General features: G+C 41.8%; 1 protein-coding gene across 2 annotated transcripts in view; it reads left to right on the forward strand.

The window, feature by feature from the left end:
* The first annotated feature begins 754 nt into the window (after positions 1 to 754).
* Positions 755 to 12,997, forward strand: part of BEST3 (bestrophin 3) — a 44,377-nt gene continuing 32,134 nt past the window's right edge. Inside the window, exons 1-4 of one of the 2 annotated variants that reach the window (XM_037049463.1) lie at positions 755 to 1,001; positions 2,624 to 2,792; positions 6,453 to 6,547; positions 7,009 to 7,242. In XM_037049463.1, the coding sequence (XP_036905358.1) occupies positions 2,641 to 2,792; positions 6,453 to 6,547; positions 7,009 to 7,242 (481 nt within the window). In that variant the 5' untranslated portion in view covers positions 755 to 1,001; positions 2,624 to 2,640. The remainder of the gene's footprint in view (positions 1,002 to 2,623; positions 2,793 to 6,452; positions 6,548 to 7,008; positions 7,243 to 12,997) is intronic. The other variant, XM_037049464.1, reaches the window with a different exon arrangement.

Here is a 12,997-nt window from a genome sequence, read left to right on the forward strand (position 1 = left end):
TTTTCCTTGTATATTCCCAGCTTTAGAGTAAACATCTTTCTCCATCTTTCTCCACAAAAACACAAACATTTTTGTAGTCATTTTATTAAAGCCGAAGGGGCTTCCTATCCATGTTACTTCAGAAGGTTAGAAAACTGCAGGAATTGGTCCTGAAAGTATTTCTTTCATTATTTAAAGAATGCTCTCTTGAACTCTCTCTTTCAAGAGGAAAAATACAGAGGAATAATTTGAGAGAACACATTTCGAATAATGAAAAACTTTTCTAGCTGGCCATGTAAGGACAGCAGCGGTGACAAATGTGCACCATCGTTTCCCACTTCACTAAGCCACAGCACAGGAGAACTCTCTCTGGCCTTCCAAAAGACTCCTCTGTCTCTCTCAGATAGGCAGGCTTGATGTTTTTAATGGGAGAGCAGTCTCGATACCTTTCCAGGGAGTGTAAATCCTGTTTATACTCTTGTCTGCCCCCATTTATGGCTTCACAAAAATTTAGTCTGTGTTTTGAGCACACACAGACTGTCCCGATTCCCTTTTTTGGCTGGTAGAGCCTCTTCAAAACTCCTTGGCGGGGGGCGGGGGTGGGGTGGAGTGGCTCTTTCTTCCTTGATCCCAGGGCGAAATCAAAAATGAAAATAACAGACTTAAACGGTCCAACCTCCTTCACGTCACCTCCGACTCCTCATTCAAAGAGGTACTTGGGACGGCAGGTGGAGTTATAATTATAGATTTTAAAAAAGCCCCATCAGCAGCTGCCGCTCCTGTTTGTTCCCGGCTATAACTGTCACCAGTGGGCAAACTGGCATAAACAGGCCTCCACAAGTGGAAAATCATTTAACCCCTGTCCTTGTCTGGGTCCTCTCAGTGGCCAGAGAACAGAAAGGAAATCTGACTGTACATGAGCAAAGGGTGAAACCAAGAGTGCCACACCGGCCTGGCGGCACCTGTTCCCGGGGAGCCTGAAGATCTCCTTTCCTGTCGGAGACTCCAAATCGAATAAATAGGTTAGTGCACAAAGAGTATACATCTGCATTTTAATTCTGACCTCTGCTCTAGCTGATCTTTGTTTTTCTGACAGAGCTTAATGAGAAGGATGAACTGTTCCGTGAAGGAAAGTTATTTGAGGACTGTTATTTAAAACTACTAGGAGAACAGATTATGAAATGGGCTGAATATTGTAATGGTCCTCTCCCAGGTTTGGCCTTATTCACATTAGACAAATAGAGAAGGTAAAGAGGGAACTATGAAACTGGTTTCATGGTGTGAGTCCCATTCTTTTGTAATGCCGCTTACTCAAGCCAAAAGGCCCTCAGTTGTTGTTTTTTTTTTTAATTAAAATTAGTTATGTTGAAGGCTTATGTTTGTGATTACAAAAAAAAAATACTGTGAACGTAATTCCAGAGTTTTGTTTCCTTAGGGAAGTTGGCAAATTAGAATTGCATTGTTTCCTTAGCTCTGAATAAAAGCAGAAAGTTTTCTTGTTTATACTAAAATGTACGCTACAGGCTACTTTTTACAAGAAGTTGGTTGTATGATTTATTTCTTGTGTCTCATTCAATGCTACTTAAAAGCTCTATAATTTCCGTCTACAATGTAACTCCATAAGGCTCTCCTCATAGATCCCTTTGGGGAAACCAAAAGGTTTCAAAGAAGTCTCATTTTATTGGTGTGTGCTCCATGTTAGAAAGGAGGATTTACAAACAAAGATTAACTTTGAGCCACCTTCTCAAAACCCGAATGCTTAATCTCTTGGTGAAAAGCAATGGAATTCCAGAGAATTTACTGAACACTGAGTTTTGGGGCCCAGTTCTCATCCTACCCACATCCCTGGGACAGATCCAAGTGGACAGAGTCCTAAAGAATGGCCTTGTTTTCCTCAGCTCCAACCACAAAGTGAACTATCCGTAGCATTTTGTGCTGCACTTCTCCGTGGGAAAGCACGCCTTTCTTGGTATCGCTGCAGCCCAGCATTCTGTCCACCTTTTGAAGTACCCGGAGTGCTCACTATGCTCTCGGAGCTCCACTAGAGAGACACCCACATCCGACTGAAATCGGCAAAAATAACCCATCAGTTAAATTCCCACGAGGGGCTTGTGTATTTCGAACAGTATCTCCTAGTTTAAAAAAAAGTCATAACTTCCTCTTAGGAAGTTTAAGCATGACATGCATACTTCTTTACCTACTTTAGCAAAGAAAGCCCCAAAGTATAAGTTTGGCTACTGCTTTTGAAAATGTCAATCAATACAGTGTATCAATACTCTCAATCTTCCTGTGGGTTAAGAAAGTATATGATAGGTAACATCACAACATATCTCATATACCTCACTTGATCATTCAAATATTTTTAGAGCAATGGCTATATTATCTAAAAATAATACTCAGAAATTAAGGCAAGCTTACAATTTCTAAAATTACTCTTCCAGAATTGCTTTTCCTCCTTTTTACTACTAAACCATGTAGCACTACGGTGGTGGTTACCCGCAAAGTCCAAACTGTGCAAACTGAGAAAGGCAACAAAAGGGGAGCTGGCTGACTGGTTGCTGGTGTGGGTTTCCTGTGAGTTACAGATTTATGCTTGGTCTTAAACATGGCTTCTTACTTGTATTTTGTCTTCTTGCTCTTCTAGAAAAAAAACAATCCAAGATGACTGTCACTTACTCCAGTAAAGTAGCCAATGCGACTTTTTTTGGATTTCATAGGTTACTCCTCAAGTGGAGAGGCAGCATCTACAAACTACTGTACAGGGAATTTATTGTTTTTGCTGTTTTTTACACAGCAATAAGTTTGGTGTACAGGTACTTTCCTTTGCATGTCTCCTTAAGTGGCCATCAAATACCAAGTGAGAATACAGTCTCAGAAATCTGAGCCCGGCCGTTGCTGCTGACCTTTGTGCGTATGTTAACTTCGTTTGCATGATCCTCTCTGTGGCCTCCTTCTCCCGGGACAGGGTGGTTGAAGCCACACCCACCATTTTTAGGATGTTAACTAGACTCTAACCGTCATGTCCAAGTGGTCCTCATTCCAGCCCCGCAGGAAGTGATCATGATGAGCTGCTAGTCGTGGGTCAAGCATGTTGCTATAGGCACAGAATGGAAGAGTTATACTTAGATCTTCGCTACATAGTGATTTTGAGTGGCAAAGTCTACAAATGAATAATTATGTGTGCCTCTCTCAACTGCGTCCCTCATAGTTTGAATTTGTGATTTGAGAGCGTGCAGCAACTACCTGTGTAACTGGCATGTTTGCGAATCATGTCTATCAGGCATATACACCTGAGGCTGGCGCTTTCCTTCCTTTTGCCTGGAATGACAAGGTCTTCTCCAGGATGGTGCCCACCAGCCTTACCACAACCCCAACTATAGAAAAGTCCTGAAAACTAGGTATTTTTTTTATATCTTCTGAGTTTGGGGCATGTCATATTTACAAAAGGAGATGATATTTATTCTTCATAGCCACAACTTATGCCTGTCAGACTGACAGAAAATTTGAGCAATATTATGTCCAAGAAATACTTTTATGAGTAAAAAATCTACTTTGCAAAGAGATTTTATTTATTTATTTTTAGAGAGAGGGGGAGAAAGAGAGGCAGAGAAACATTGATGTATGAGAGATACATCCATCAGTTGCCTCTCGCATGAGCCCCAATGGGGGACCAGGCCCCCAACCCAGGCACGTGCCTTTTCCAGGAACAGAGCCAGCAACCTTTCACTTTGTGGTACGATGCCCAACCAACTGAGCCACAACAGTCAAGGCTAAAAATGATATTCTTAATAAAATTTTATCAGCATTATAAAAGAGAAGCTTTATGAGTTTTTTAAAATTAAAATTGGTTGCACACATTTCTTCTTTGGGGAGGAATTAAAACTTAAAATAGAAAGCTAAAGGTTTTTGAGGCTGTATTTCCACCTTTTCTATGTACGTCAATTTGTTATTCTCCTTCTGCATACAAATGAACAAATCTGAATAGCATTGCTCTCACCTACATTCTTCCTTGCAGCTATAGGGCCCCATCTGAAGATGGGGGGTGTTAATTTGGTTGACTGATAATGATCAAAAGCAGAACAGAAAGATCTACTTAGCTAAATATCAAAACCACCATTCCAAATAAATGTGTATGTGGGTATATATTTTGGCAAAAACTCTTTACATGGAATGTTTTATTTAAAACCTCTAATAATTTTTCAGATCTGTCTTACAATACTTTCTGACAACTTATTTATGGGTCGCCTAATCCTTCAAAATACAAGATGGTGGAAGACACAGGATGTTGTCTCCATTTATTTGTACTAATATGAATTTATTGCTGCCACTGCTGCTTAGGGTAGAATAGCCCCCTGAGCAGCTGCACTGTAGCCAGAAACGCTCTGTGGAGCTTCAGCTTTTGCTCCACGGTCTTACGTGTACCCCCCAAAATCATATGTGTGATTTTTTTAATATTTTTAATTTATTTATCTATAGAGGGGAAGGGAAGGAGAGGAGGAGAGAAATACCAAGAGAAAAATACCATGAGAGAAATACTCATGTGTGGTTGCCTCTCATGAGTCCCCTGCTGGGAACTGGCCTGCAACCCAGGCATGTGCCCTGACTGGGAATCGAACCACAATCCTCTGATTCACAGACCAGCACTCAATCCACTGAGCTACACCAGCCAGGGCCATATGTATGATTTTTGTAAAGGCCAAAGAGTGCTTACACTTATAATAATAACCATTATTTAAGTCATTCTTCATCTTTTGAAGTCCAATGGTAAAAGCTTGTTAAAACAGATCCTAATATCTTGATCAAAGAAATATCAAAAACTATAGGCTGAATTTGTCAAGAAAGGCAAACCTGTGTAGAAAAATACAGATATAGTTTCAGTCTCACACCTACTGATGCCCTAAGTTCTTTTGGTCCTATTAAAAGTAAATAAATATACTTATCAAAAATCGTAAGACAGCACAAGAATTCATTAATTTGATTGTATCTCTCCCCATTTGTTGTATGGATTTGACAAAATAATTGCTGCACTTACTTTCTAACTAGTAAAATTTCTATGTGTCTATTAGCCAAATATTTTTTCTTTGCCCAATTATTAATAATAACAATCACTTCATTATTAAGTACAAACCCTATGTTATGTTGCTTTACATAACATATTCTTTAATCTGCACAACATCCCCAATGCATCGATGTTATTATCCCCATTGACACATGAGACACGGAGGCTCACAGAGATTTAAAAATATGCTGAAATTCTAAATCTGTAAGTGGGAGATCTGGGATTCAAACCCAGCTTCCCCTGACCCTGTGGTCTGCACTGTCCACAATCAAATCCTCCCCAACAACTTCTATTTGACTATCAAAAGCCACTCTGGCTGTAATTTTTCATCAGCATGACCCTGACAGGACTGTGCAAAGAGGTGATGCCTCCTTGTCAGCTTTTCCTGACTCCCAAACTTCTGACACCTCCTCCCAAGCTGAGGCAAGAACTCCAAGCCCACCTCACACCCTGTACCCTACACCCTGTCTTCGTGGGCACCAGTTCCCATTTCCTTATCTGCGACCTGAGAGCTGGCTCACTCTTACCTCATTATCCCTCTGCTTCCTTGATCGAAGTCCTACTGACCCAAATAGGCCTCTGGTCTATGTTAACAGGGATTTTCCCAAGGGAGTCCTTTCTCCTTTGGAACAGCTACACGCATTCATTTATGCGAATTCATCTCTGTTGCTTCGCTTTCCAGATTTTGGTCATTATTATTAACCCGCCTTGAGACATCCTTCTGACTCTGAATCTCCTTCCTACAACAGAAATATCCAGATTAGTTCTAGTAAATAAATTTATATTTAATAATACCATGGAATGGATTTGGGTCAGACCTATAATATAAATTTTAATATTTATACTATATTGATATCGATATAAACCCACTAAATTTATAGTAATAAAAATGCCCACTTCTAATTGTTATATCTGTTATATTTTAATTAATTACAGATTTTTTAAAGTTATAATATTCCTTGAAAAATAACACAGAAAATCAAGAATTTGCTGAGTAGCATATTCAGGAAAAAGTAAGATCAAGATGTCAAATTCAGGGCTATTATAACTGTAATCCTCTTAAGACACTCCTTTTTTCCCTTTGAGTATACCTGATGAATGATCGAAAAACAAACTCTTTTATGAAGTATTGTACTCCAAATCCAAAGCGTTAATCATATAAAAGTTTAAAAATATAAAGTACCTAAAAATAAAATGTTTAATGAATCTGTCTAATGGCCAATAACAATCATGTACTACCAATGTTAGTACTTGAAATATTCAACTTTTGAGATACATCAACTTAGTAGAAAAGAAAAAAGTTATTGCTCCTTAAAAAATTATTTGTGCTTAATTGTTTGCACTGAATATCACTTGCAAAGCAGGTGAAGAAGTATAATATCATAAAGGGCTGTGCATTTTATTTTTGCTCCAGATTGTTACTTACAGGAGCCCAAAAACGTTACTTTGAAAAATTATCAATTTACTGTGACAGATATGCTGAACAAATTCCAGTAACCTTTGTGCTTGGTAAGTATAGGTGACACGCAGGCTGCAGCCACGCAGCTGTCTCCATTAGGATGCCGCCGATGACTCTGCATGGGAGTGCTTCCGAGCTGCGAGGCATGCCTGCAAAGCCACCGCTTGCAATAGAACAAAAATCATCCATAAGGTTCGCCTTCAGGGCTGCTTTCGCTACATTAACACCAAACGAGTTTGAGGTAACAACCTGCTCTGGGACGATGAAGCTTTCTCTTCACTAACCCTCCACTTTTGCTGTCAATATGTGAGTTCTAATAGCCGCTTACTGGGTGCCACGGCATTGCCAGGCACAAACTACATTTATTTTTCTGGAGGGCAAAAGTCATAAGGTATGGATAACAACATATTTTTACACCCCAATCCCAAAAAGGCTAAAATTCTGCTAAAAGCATCCGTGTTGGCGTGTCTGCTCCAGGAAATTGCTTCATAGTTTTCCTGTTATTCTACAGGGTTTTATGTCACTCTGGTAGTGAACCGGTGGTGGAACCAGTTTGTGAACCTGCCCTGGCCAGACAGGCTGATGTTCCTCATCTCCAGCAGTGTCCACGGCAGGGACGAGCACGGGCGCCTGCTCAGAAGGACCCTGATGCGCTACGTCAATCTCACGTCCCTGCTCATCTTCCGCTCCGTGAGCACCGCGGTGTACAAAAGGTTCCCGACGATGGACCACGTGGTCGAAGCAGGTATTGTGAACGACCTTTCCTTCCATGGGCGCCCCTCAGCATAGATGGGAATGTGCCCCCATTCCTTTGAAAAATTCCTTTTATTTAGGTGTTCAACCAGAAACATTTATTGATTACCTACTATGTGCCAGAAACAGTTTTAAGAGGCAAAAATGAGTAAGGCACGGTTCCTGCCCTCAAAAAGTTTACCTGAGGGGAAGGATCAGCAGCAGTCATGTGGCCGTCAGGTAAATATAATTATTATAACACATTTAAACCATCTATAATATTGCCTTACATTTTCTACCCCTTCACAGTTTGTTCATTTTCATGATTATTTCCCCGGGACCTTAAAAAAAATGAGAAAGGAAGGAAACAGATTCGGAGAGCTTATGATCTGCCTGGGGCCACACAGTGAACAGTTATCATTCAGGCTCAGAACTTCCAAACTGATACTTTTCCCAAAACGTAGGACCCAGCGGCGTCGGTTTTTATCTAGGCGGACCCTGAGAGGTGTCAGTGACGGGCCGCCTCAGTGTGGGTCTGCTGTGTCTCCGCTCCCTCAAAGTGGACACAATTATTCTCTCTGGGCTCCTCCACACGCTATGCTGAGCACAGATTGTGTTGGACGGACAATCCTCCACAGTGTGTTAATGTTCAGTGAAGAAGCGGTTAGTTAAAGCAGCCTTCAGTGGGGTGAGGGTTACATGAGATCATTCTCAGCATGTGCTGAATAGACATTGGTCATTGTGCCTGGTGCTTGTTAATAGATCTAGTAACTTGTTGAAAGGGATTAATGAGTGTAGAGAAGATAAAAGAATCATGTGACGATTTCATCTTTACATTGAGTATGCTCTCAAAGTAGGTTGCTCTGTCTATTCTCCTCCTCTGAAATGTCCTTGAAAGTAGTTGTTCTTTACAAATAGTATTTTTTTTCTCTTTTTGGAGGAGGGTTTTCCTGGCTTTTCTTTGGTTTGGCTTTGCCCTCTTAGATGGACAGTGTAGACAGTGACTGAGAACGCAGTGGAAGAGTTCAAGTTCTTACCCTTCCACTTCTTACTGGCTACATGACCTTGGATGAGTTACTTTCTATGCTTCGGTTCCCTTATCCACAAAATAAGTTTGTAGTAATTTATAATACCACCTATTTCATATATCTCATTGGCTTATTGTGAAGGTTAATAAGTTCACATTTACAAAGGGTTTAGGGACATGCCTGGCGCATGGTAAATGTCACATGAGTTCTTGCTAGTAATACCAAAATCATCGAGTACAGCAGCGTGACATAGTCCTTTGGTCACTTTAGAAGACTCACTTGCTATGGCATCCCAGTTCTTCTTCAACTAAATGACCAGAAAGTTGGGGAAGGCAAGAAAGAACTAAATCAGGAGGGGTGCAGAAGATACTGTTGGGGTAACAGATGTGAGAAAGTAACAGAGTGCAATGAGTTAGTTAAAAAAATCAGGTGGATGTCACTAATGGCCTGGCGAATGCACAGGTGTAAATGTATTATGATGTAAAACCAGTAGAAACTTCAAACAAATTAACGAGGACACCTCTTCCAAATTTAAAAGGTGAATACTTCTTTAGAATGATCAATGACGTGAGAACTTCATTTTCTTACCCTAATATCTATAGGAATCAAATGCAGTAAGAATTATTACATCTGAATAAAGACCTAAAAATAAATGAGAAAGGTTAGACCCATTCCGAAGGGATGAGTGAGAGCTAAACTTTACTTGGAAGAATAAAGGTGATGTTTCTCTAGTCCTGATGCATCCTTGAAATGAAGGGAGTGCATTCTGACAGGAACCGGACACCAGGCCCAATTCTCAGAACAAATCCTACCCTGTTGGCGTCATCCTCATATTAAAAGCAAATCAGGAGGAAGCCAGCATGGCTGGTGATGGAGCGGTCTGGGGGCTCCAGTCAGCCCTGAGCTCAGGAAGGCTGAGCTGGATGCAGGTCTGGGGGCAAGGAGGGAGGGAGAGGTGAGTAGGAGAGTGACAAGATTGCATTTCCTTTAGGTGTAAGTTTTATAATAACAAAGCTTATTCCTCGTCAGATTTGTGCAAATGCCCGTCATGTACTGTGTCTATTCATTTTTGCTTCCTAAGGCAGTTGGAATATTGGGCTATTGGAATATTGGAATACCCCCAACCATCCCAAAGGAGTCTGGAATCAGTCGTTCACTCCTTTAAGTGCATTTAAACTAGGGTGTCTCCAGGTGTGATCCACAGACCCACTGGCCCTTTACATCTTGAATAACTTGAGTGGTTTATTTAAAATGCATGTTCCTGGGCCCCATCTCAGACCTACTGAATCAGAACCAGTGGATTTAAAGCCTAGGAAACTTGCATTTAAACATGCTCCTATGCTGCTTTGTTATACACTGAAGTTTGAGAGGTGTTGAGTCGCTTCTGGGATGCTGACTTTGGGAAACCTTTTTCTTCCCCCTGGGGTCAAAGGTTTTGGCAACCATCAGGTAATTCCTTACTATTAACAAAGTAGCAAGGATAAAGACAGACAGTGAATTAGGCCCTGGCCAGGTAGCTCAGTGGGTTCGAGCATCGTCCCGATACATCAAGGTGCAGGTTCGATCCCCGGTGAGGGCACATACAGGAATCGACCAATGAATGCATCAATAAGTGAAACAACAAACCAATGTTTCCCTCTCTCCCCCCTGCCACTGCCAAAAATCAAAATTAAATGTTAAAAAAGAAAGAGTTGAATTCAAGGTTTTGGCCATGCTAGAAGCTCCAGAATTAGAGAGGGGCTTTAGGGCAGCAGTCTGGTCAGAGACTACTGCCCAGAGGATTGGAATCAGACCTGATTAAACACACACATATCATTCTGTGCAAAAGCTGAAGGAGGAAAAGAACTGAGGGGGATTGAAGGGGGCTAAAGCCTTTGCAAGTGCCCCGTGGGGTCATCACTGATTATTGCAGAAAAAAGGTCCCTACGGCTTTCTTTTCACTCCTAAGTGTTTTCTTGCAAGAGCAGGAAAGGGGCAGTGAGAGAGCTTGTGCCCCCAGGGGCAGGTCTGTGTGTTAGATGGGGGAACAAAGGTTTCAAGCCACGGCCCTTGAAGCTGAGGGAGCCACAAGTGGGGTTCTTCCTGGCTGCTCTACAGCCAGCCCACGTGCATGGGCCCCTCTCTGTGCAGGGGCAGCATTGGCTCACCTGGCTTCTTGCTTCTTTCCCCAGTAGAGAAGGCTGACTCAGTCTGCACGTGGGAGCAGTTTCCAAGCCCGCCCACTGGACACATGCCTCCGACACTCTCTGTCTTTTGCCAGTGTCAAAAGACACTGTCTTTGTCTCAGTGTTTCTGGGAAGAACAGGAAGTCCAGGGATGGAGTTAAATATTTGGCAGATCCCCTGAACCCAGAGCCAGGACACCTGCCCTGCTGGAGGGTAGAGAGGGCCAAGAAGTAAAGTTCAGGGGCACTAAACTGGGGAGGGCAAAGGCAGGACACAAGGGTAAGGGCACAGAAAACACCCCTTGTCAGGTGATGCCCCTACATATCACATGTCTGGAAAAGTACTTGTTCTTAAACTTCAAGTGTGCATTCAATATTACTAAAAATCAATATTGCTAAAAATATAGATTCTAAAATGCCACCCTGGAGATTCTGGTTGAGTAGGTCTGGGGTCGGTGAGATCTAGGGATGTATATTCAACAAGCTTCTAGATTCTTTGAGGCGGGTGGTCCCTGGATCCCACTCTGAGAAACAATGGGCTTTAAGGTGACTTGGGTTTCCCTCCAACCTCTACTTGCTTCAGGGAGGGTCCCTGCCCCGGAGATTCAGAGCTGGCCATGAGGAAGTAAGTGGGAGTGCAGAGAGAATGAAGAGCGGCATCTCCTTCTGTAGCAATTGGCAGTCGCCAGACTAAAGCCTGATGAGCTAGGGGTCACTTGCCTGGTAACCCTTGAACTTTGTTTGCTTGTGAGCTGGGCGGTCATGTTATTTTACTCTGATAAATTAAAGGGACCAAAATGCATTCAACTGGGGGAATACATATGCTTTGATGTTACAGGTGGAATTCCTCGATTTAAAAAGAAAAGTTTTTCATTTCTGCTCACAGGAAAATAGAAATATAACAATTAAATGCTAAGTAATATCTATCATGCTAAAAATTCCTTGAATTGGACTGTTGTCAAACAGTTATTTAGCAGAAGAATGGCAATCCAGTCGCTGTTATCTTGCTTGTTGGCTACAAACTTGCCCTGGAAAAATGCAATAATTCCAATCACCTGCCTTGGAAGATGTCACTCACCCAAGTCAAGTCAGGTGCACAATTCCAGATCTTTGCTGATTCAAGTACGGCCTTAATCGGGTGCTTACATTATAGCATGACACTGAATTGAAATATTTTATCTAGTGTTTCACAGTGATCAGGAGAAGAAAAGGTTTCTCTTCAAAATTTACTCACCAGGGCACAAAGATAGACAATGGGAAATTATATACATTCCTCTACCAAATTACTAAAGCTATTGCTAAATCCGCCATGTGTTTGCTCATTCTGCAAAGATTTATTGAGTGTATAATATATGCCAGGAACTGTGTTGGGCCCTAGAGCACAGCTGTAAGCAAGGACAGATATGGCTCCTGTCCTCAAAGATCAGTAAAAATTATTACAAATCTTTGCTTACCTGGATCATTTTCAGAGATGAACACAAGTATAGTCACAGGTAATTTTACATCTCTGCATTGCATTGCTACGTCTCTAAAATAATTTCTTTTTGTGCCCATAAGAATGGTTAGAAGATAGTAAAATTTGAGGAAAGGGTATTCTTTACTTTTCTTAAAGCCCTGGAATCTTTACATGAATTTCCTTGAGGTTCTTCTCTGACTAGAAAGAGCTTGATGAAAACTCTGTGATGAGACTATTTGTCAGTGCTTGTTGTTAACAAACATTAATACAACTGAGCAAGCTCCCAGTGCTCAAGTGGCTATTGAGATAAAAACTCTGACTTGAGATGCACTGGCTGGAAGGCTAGCCCCATTCGAGATTCTGGCATATTTAGATCATTTAATCTGTGACCTTCTCTCACTAAGTAAAATCAAATGGACTTTGTGGACTTTCTGCTCTGTGGTCTCCAGTTCAAGTTTTTCCCGTCACATTGCATGGCTCTGGGGCATCTTGGGCTGTTTGAAATCTCCCACTGCTCTGTGTCACAGGAGAGATGATCAAGGGGACTATGGTATTCACAGCTGTGCCAGGTTTTCCTCTGTTGGCTGAACTTTTACAGGCTGAGTCAATTTCCCTATAGTCTCACATGACGAGCCCAAAACAGACAGAATATCATCCTGTGAGTGAAACCTGACTCACCTATGGGCACTTGCATTACACAGGAGAGAAAATGCACAGTAGAACTAGCCCTCCCTGAATTAATGCTGTGCATGGGCAGTCTCAGCCGGTCAGTGTTTGAAGGCTTCCCACACTTGTTTTAGGAGTTAAATCAAGGCTATCCCCTCACTGTTTCTCAAGGTATGGTCACAGATTGTATTCATTGAATTATCAAGGGTACATATAACAATTGCAGGTTCCCAGGCAACCTATGGAATCAGAGTCTCTGGGACTTAAGACCTGGGAACCCACATTTTAAATGAGCTCCCCAGCAGCACTGCAGGGTGGCTGACCCAGACAAAAAGGCTGAAATGGCCTGCTTGCCCAATGACTCGTTGCACAGGGTAGTAGTCCCCAAACTATGTTGCAAATTGGAATCACTAGAGATCTTTGAAAAATACTGATGTCTAGCTCCGATTCCCAG

The sequence above is a fragment of the Sturnira hondurensis genome, unplaced genomic scaffold (genome assembly GCF_014824575.4).
Source record: "Sturnira hondurensis isolate 20B ecotype Veracruz unplaced genomic scaffold, ASM1482457v3 Scaffold0006496, whole genome shotgun sequence".
NCBI lineage: Eukaryota > Metazoa > Chordata > Mammalia > Chiroptera > Phyllostomidae > Sturnira > Sturnira hondurensis.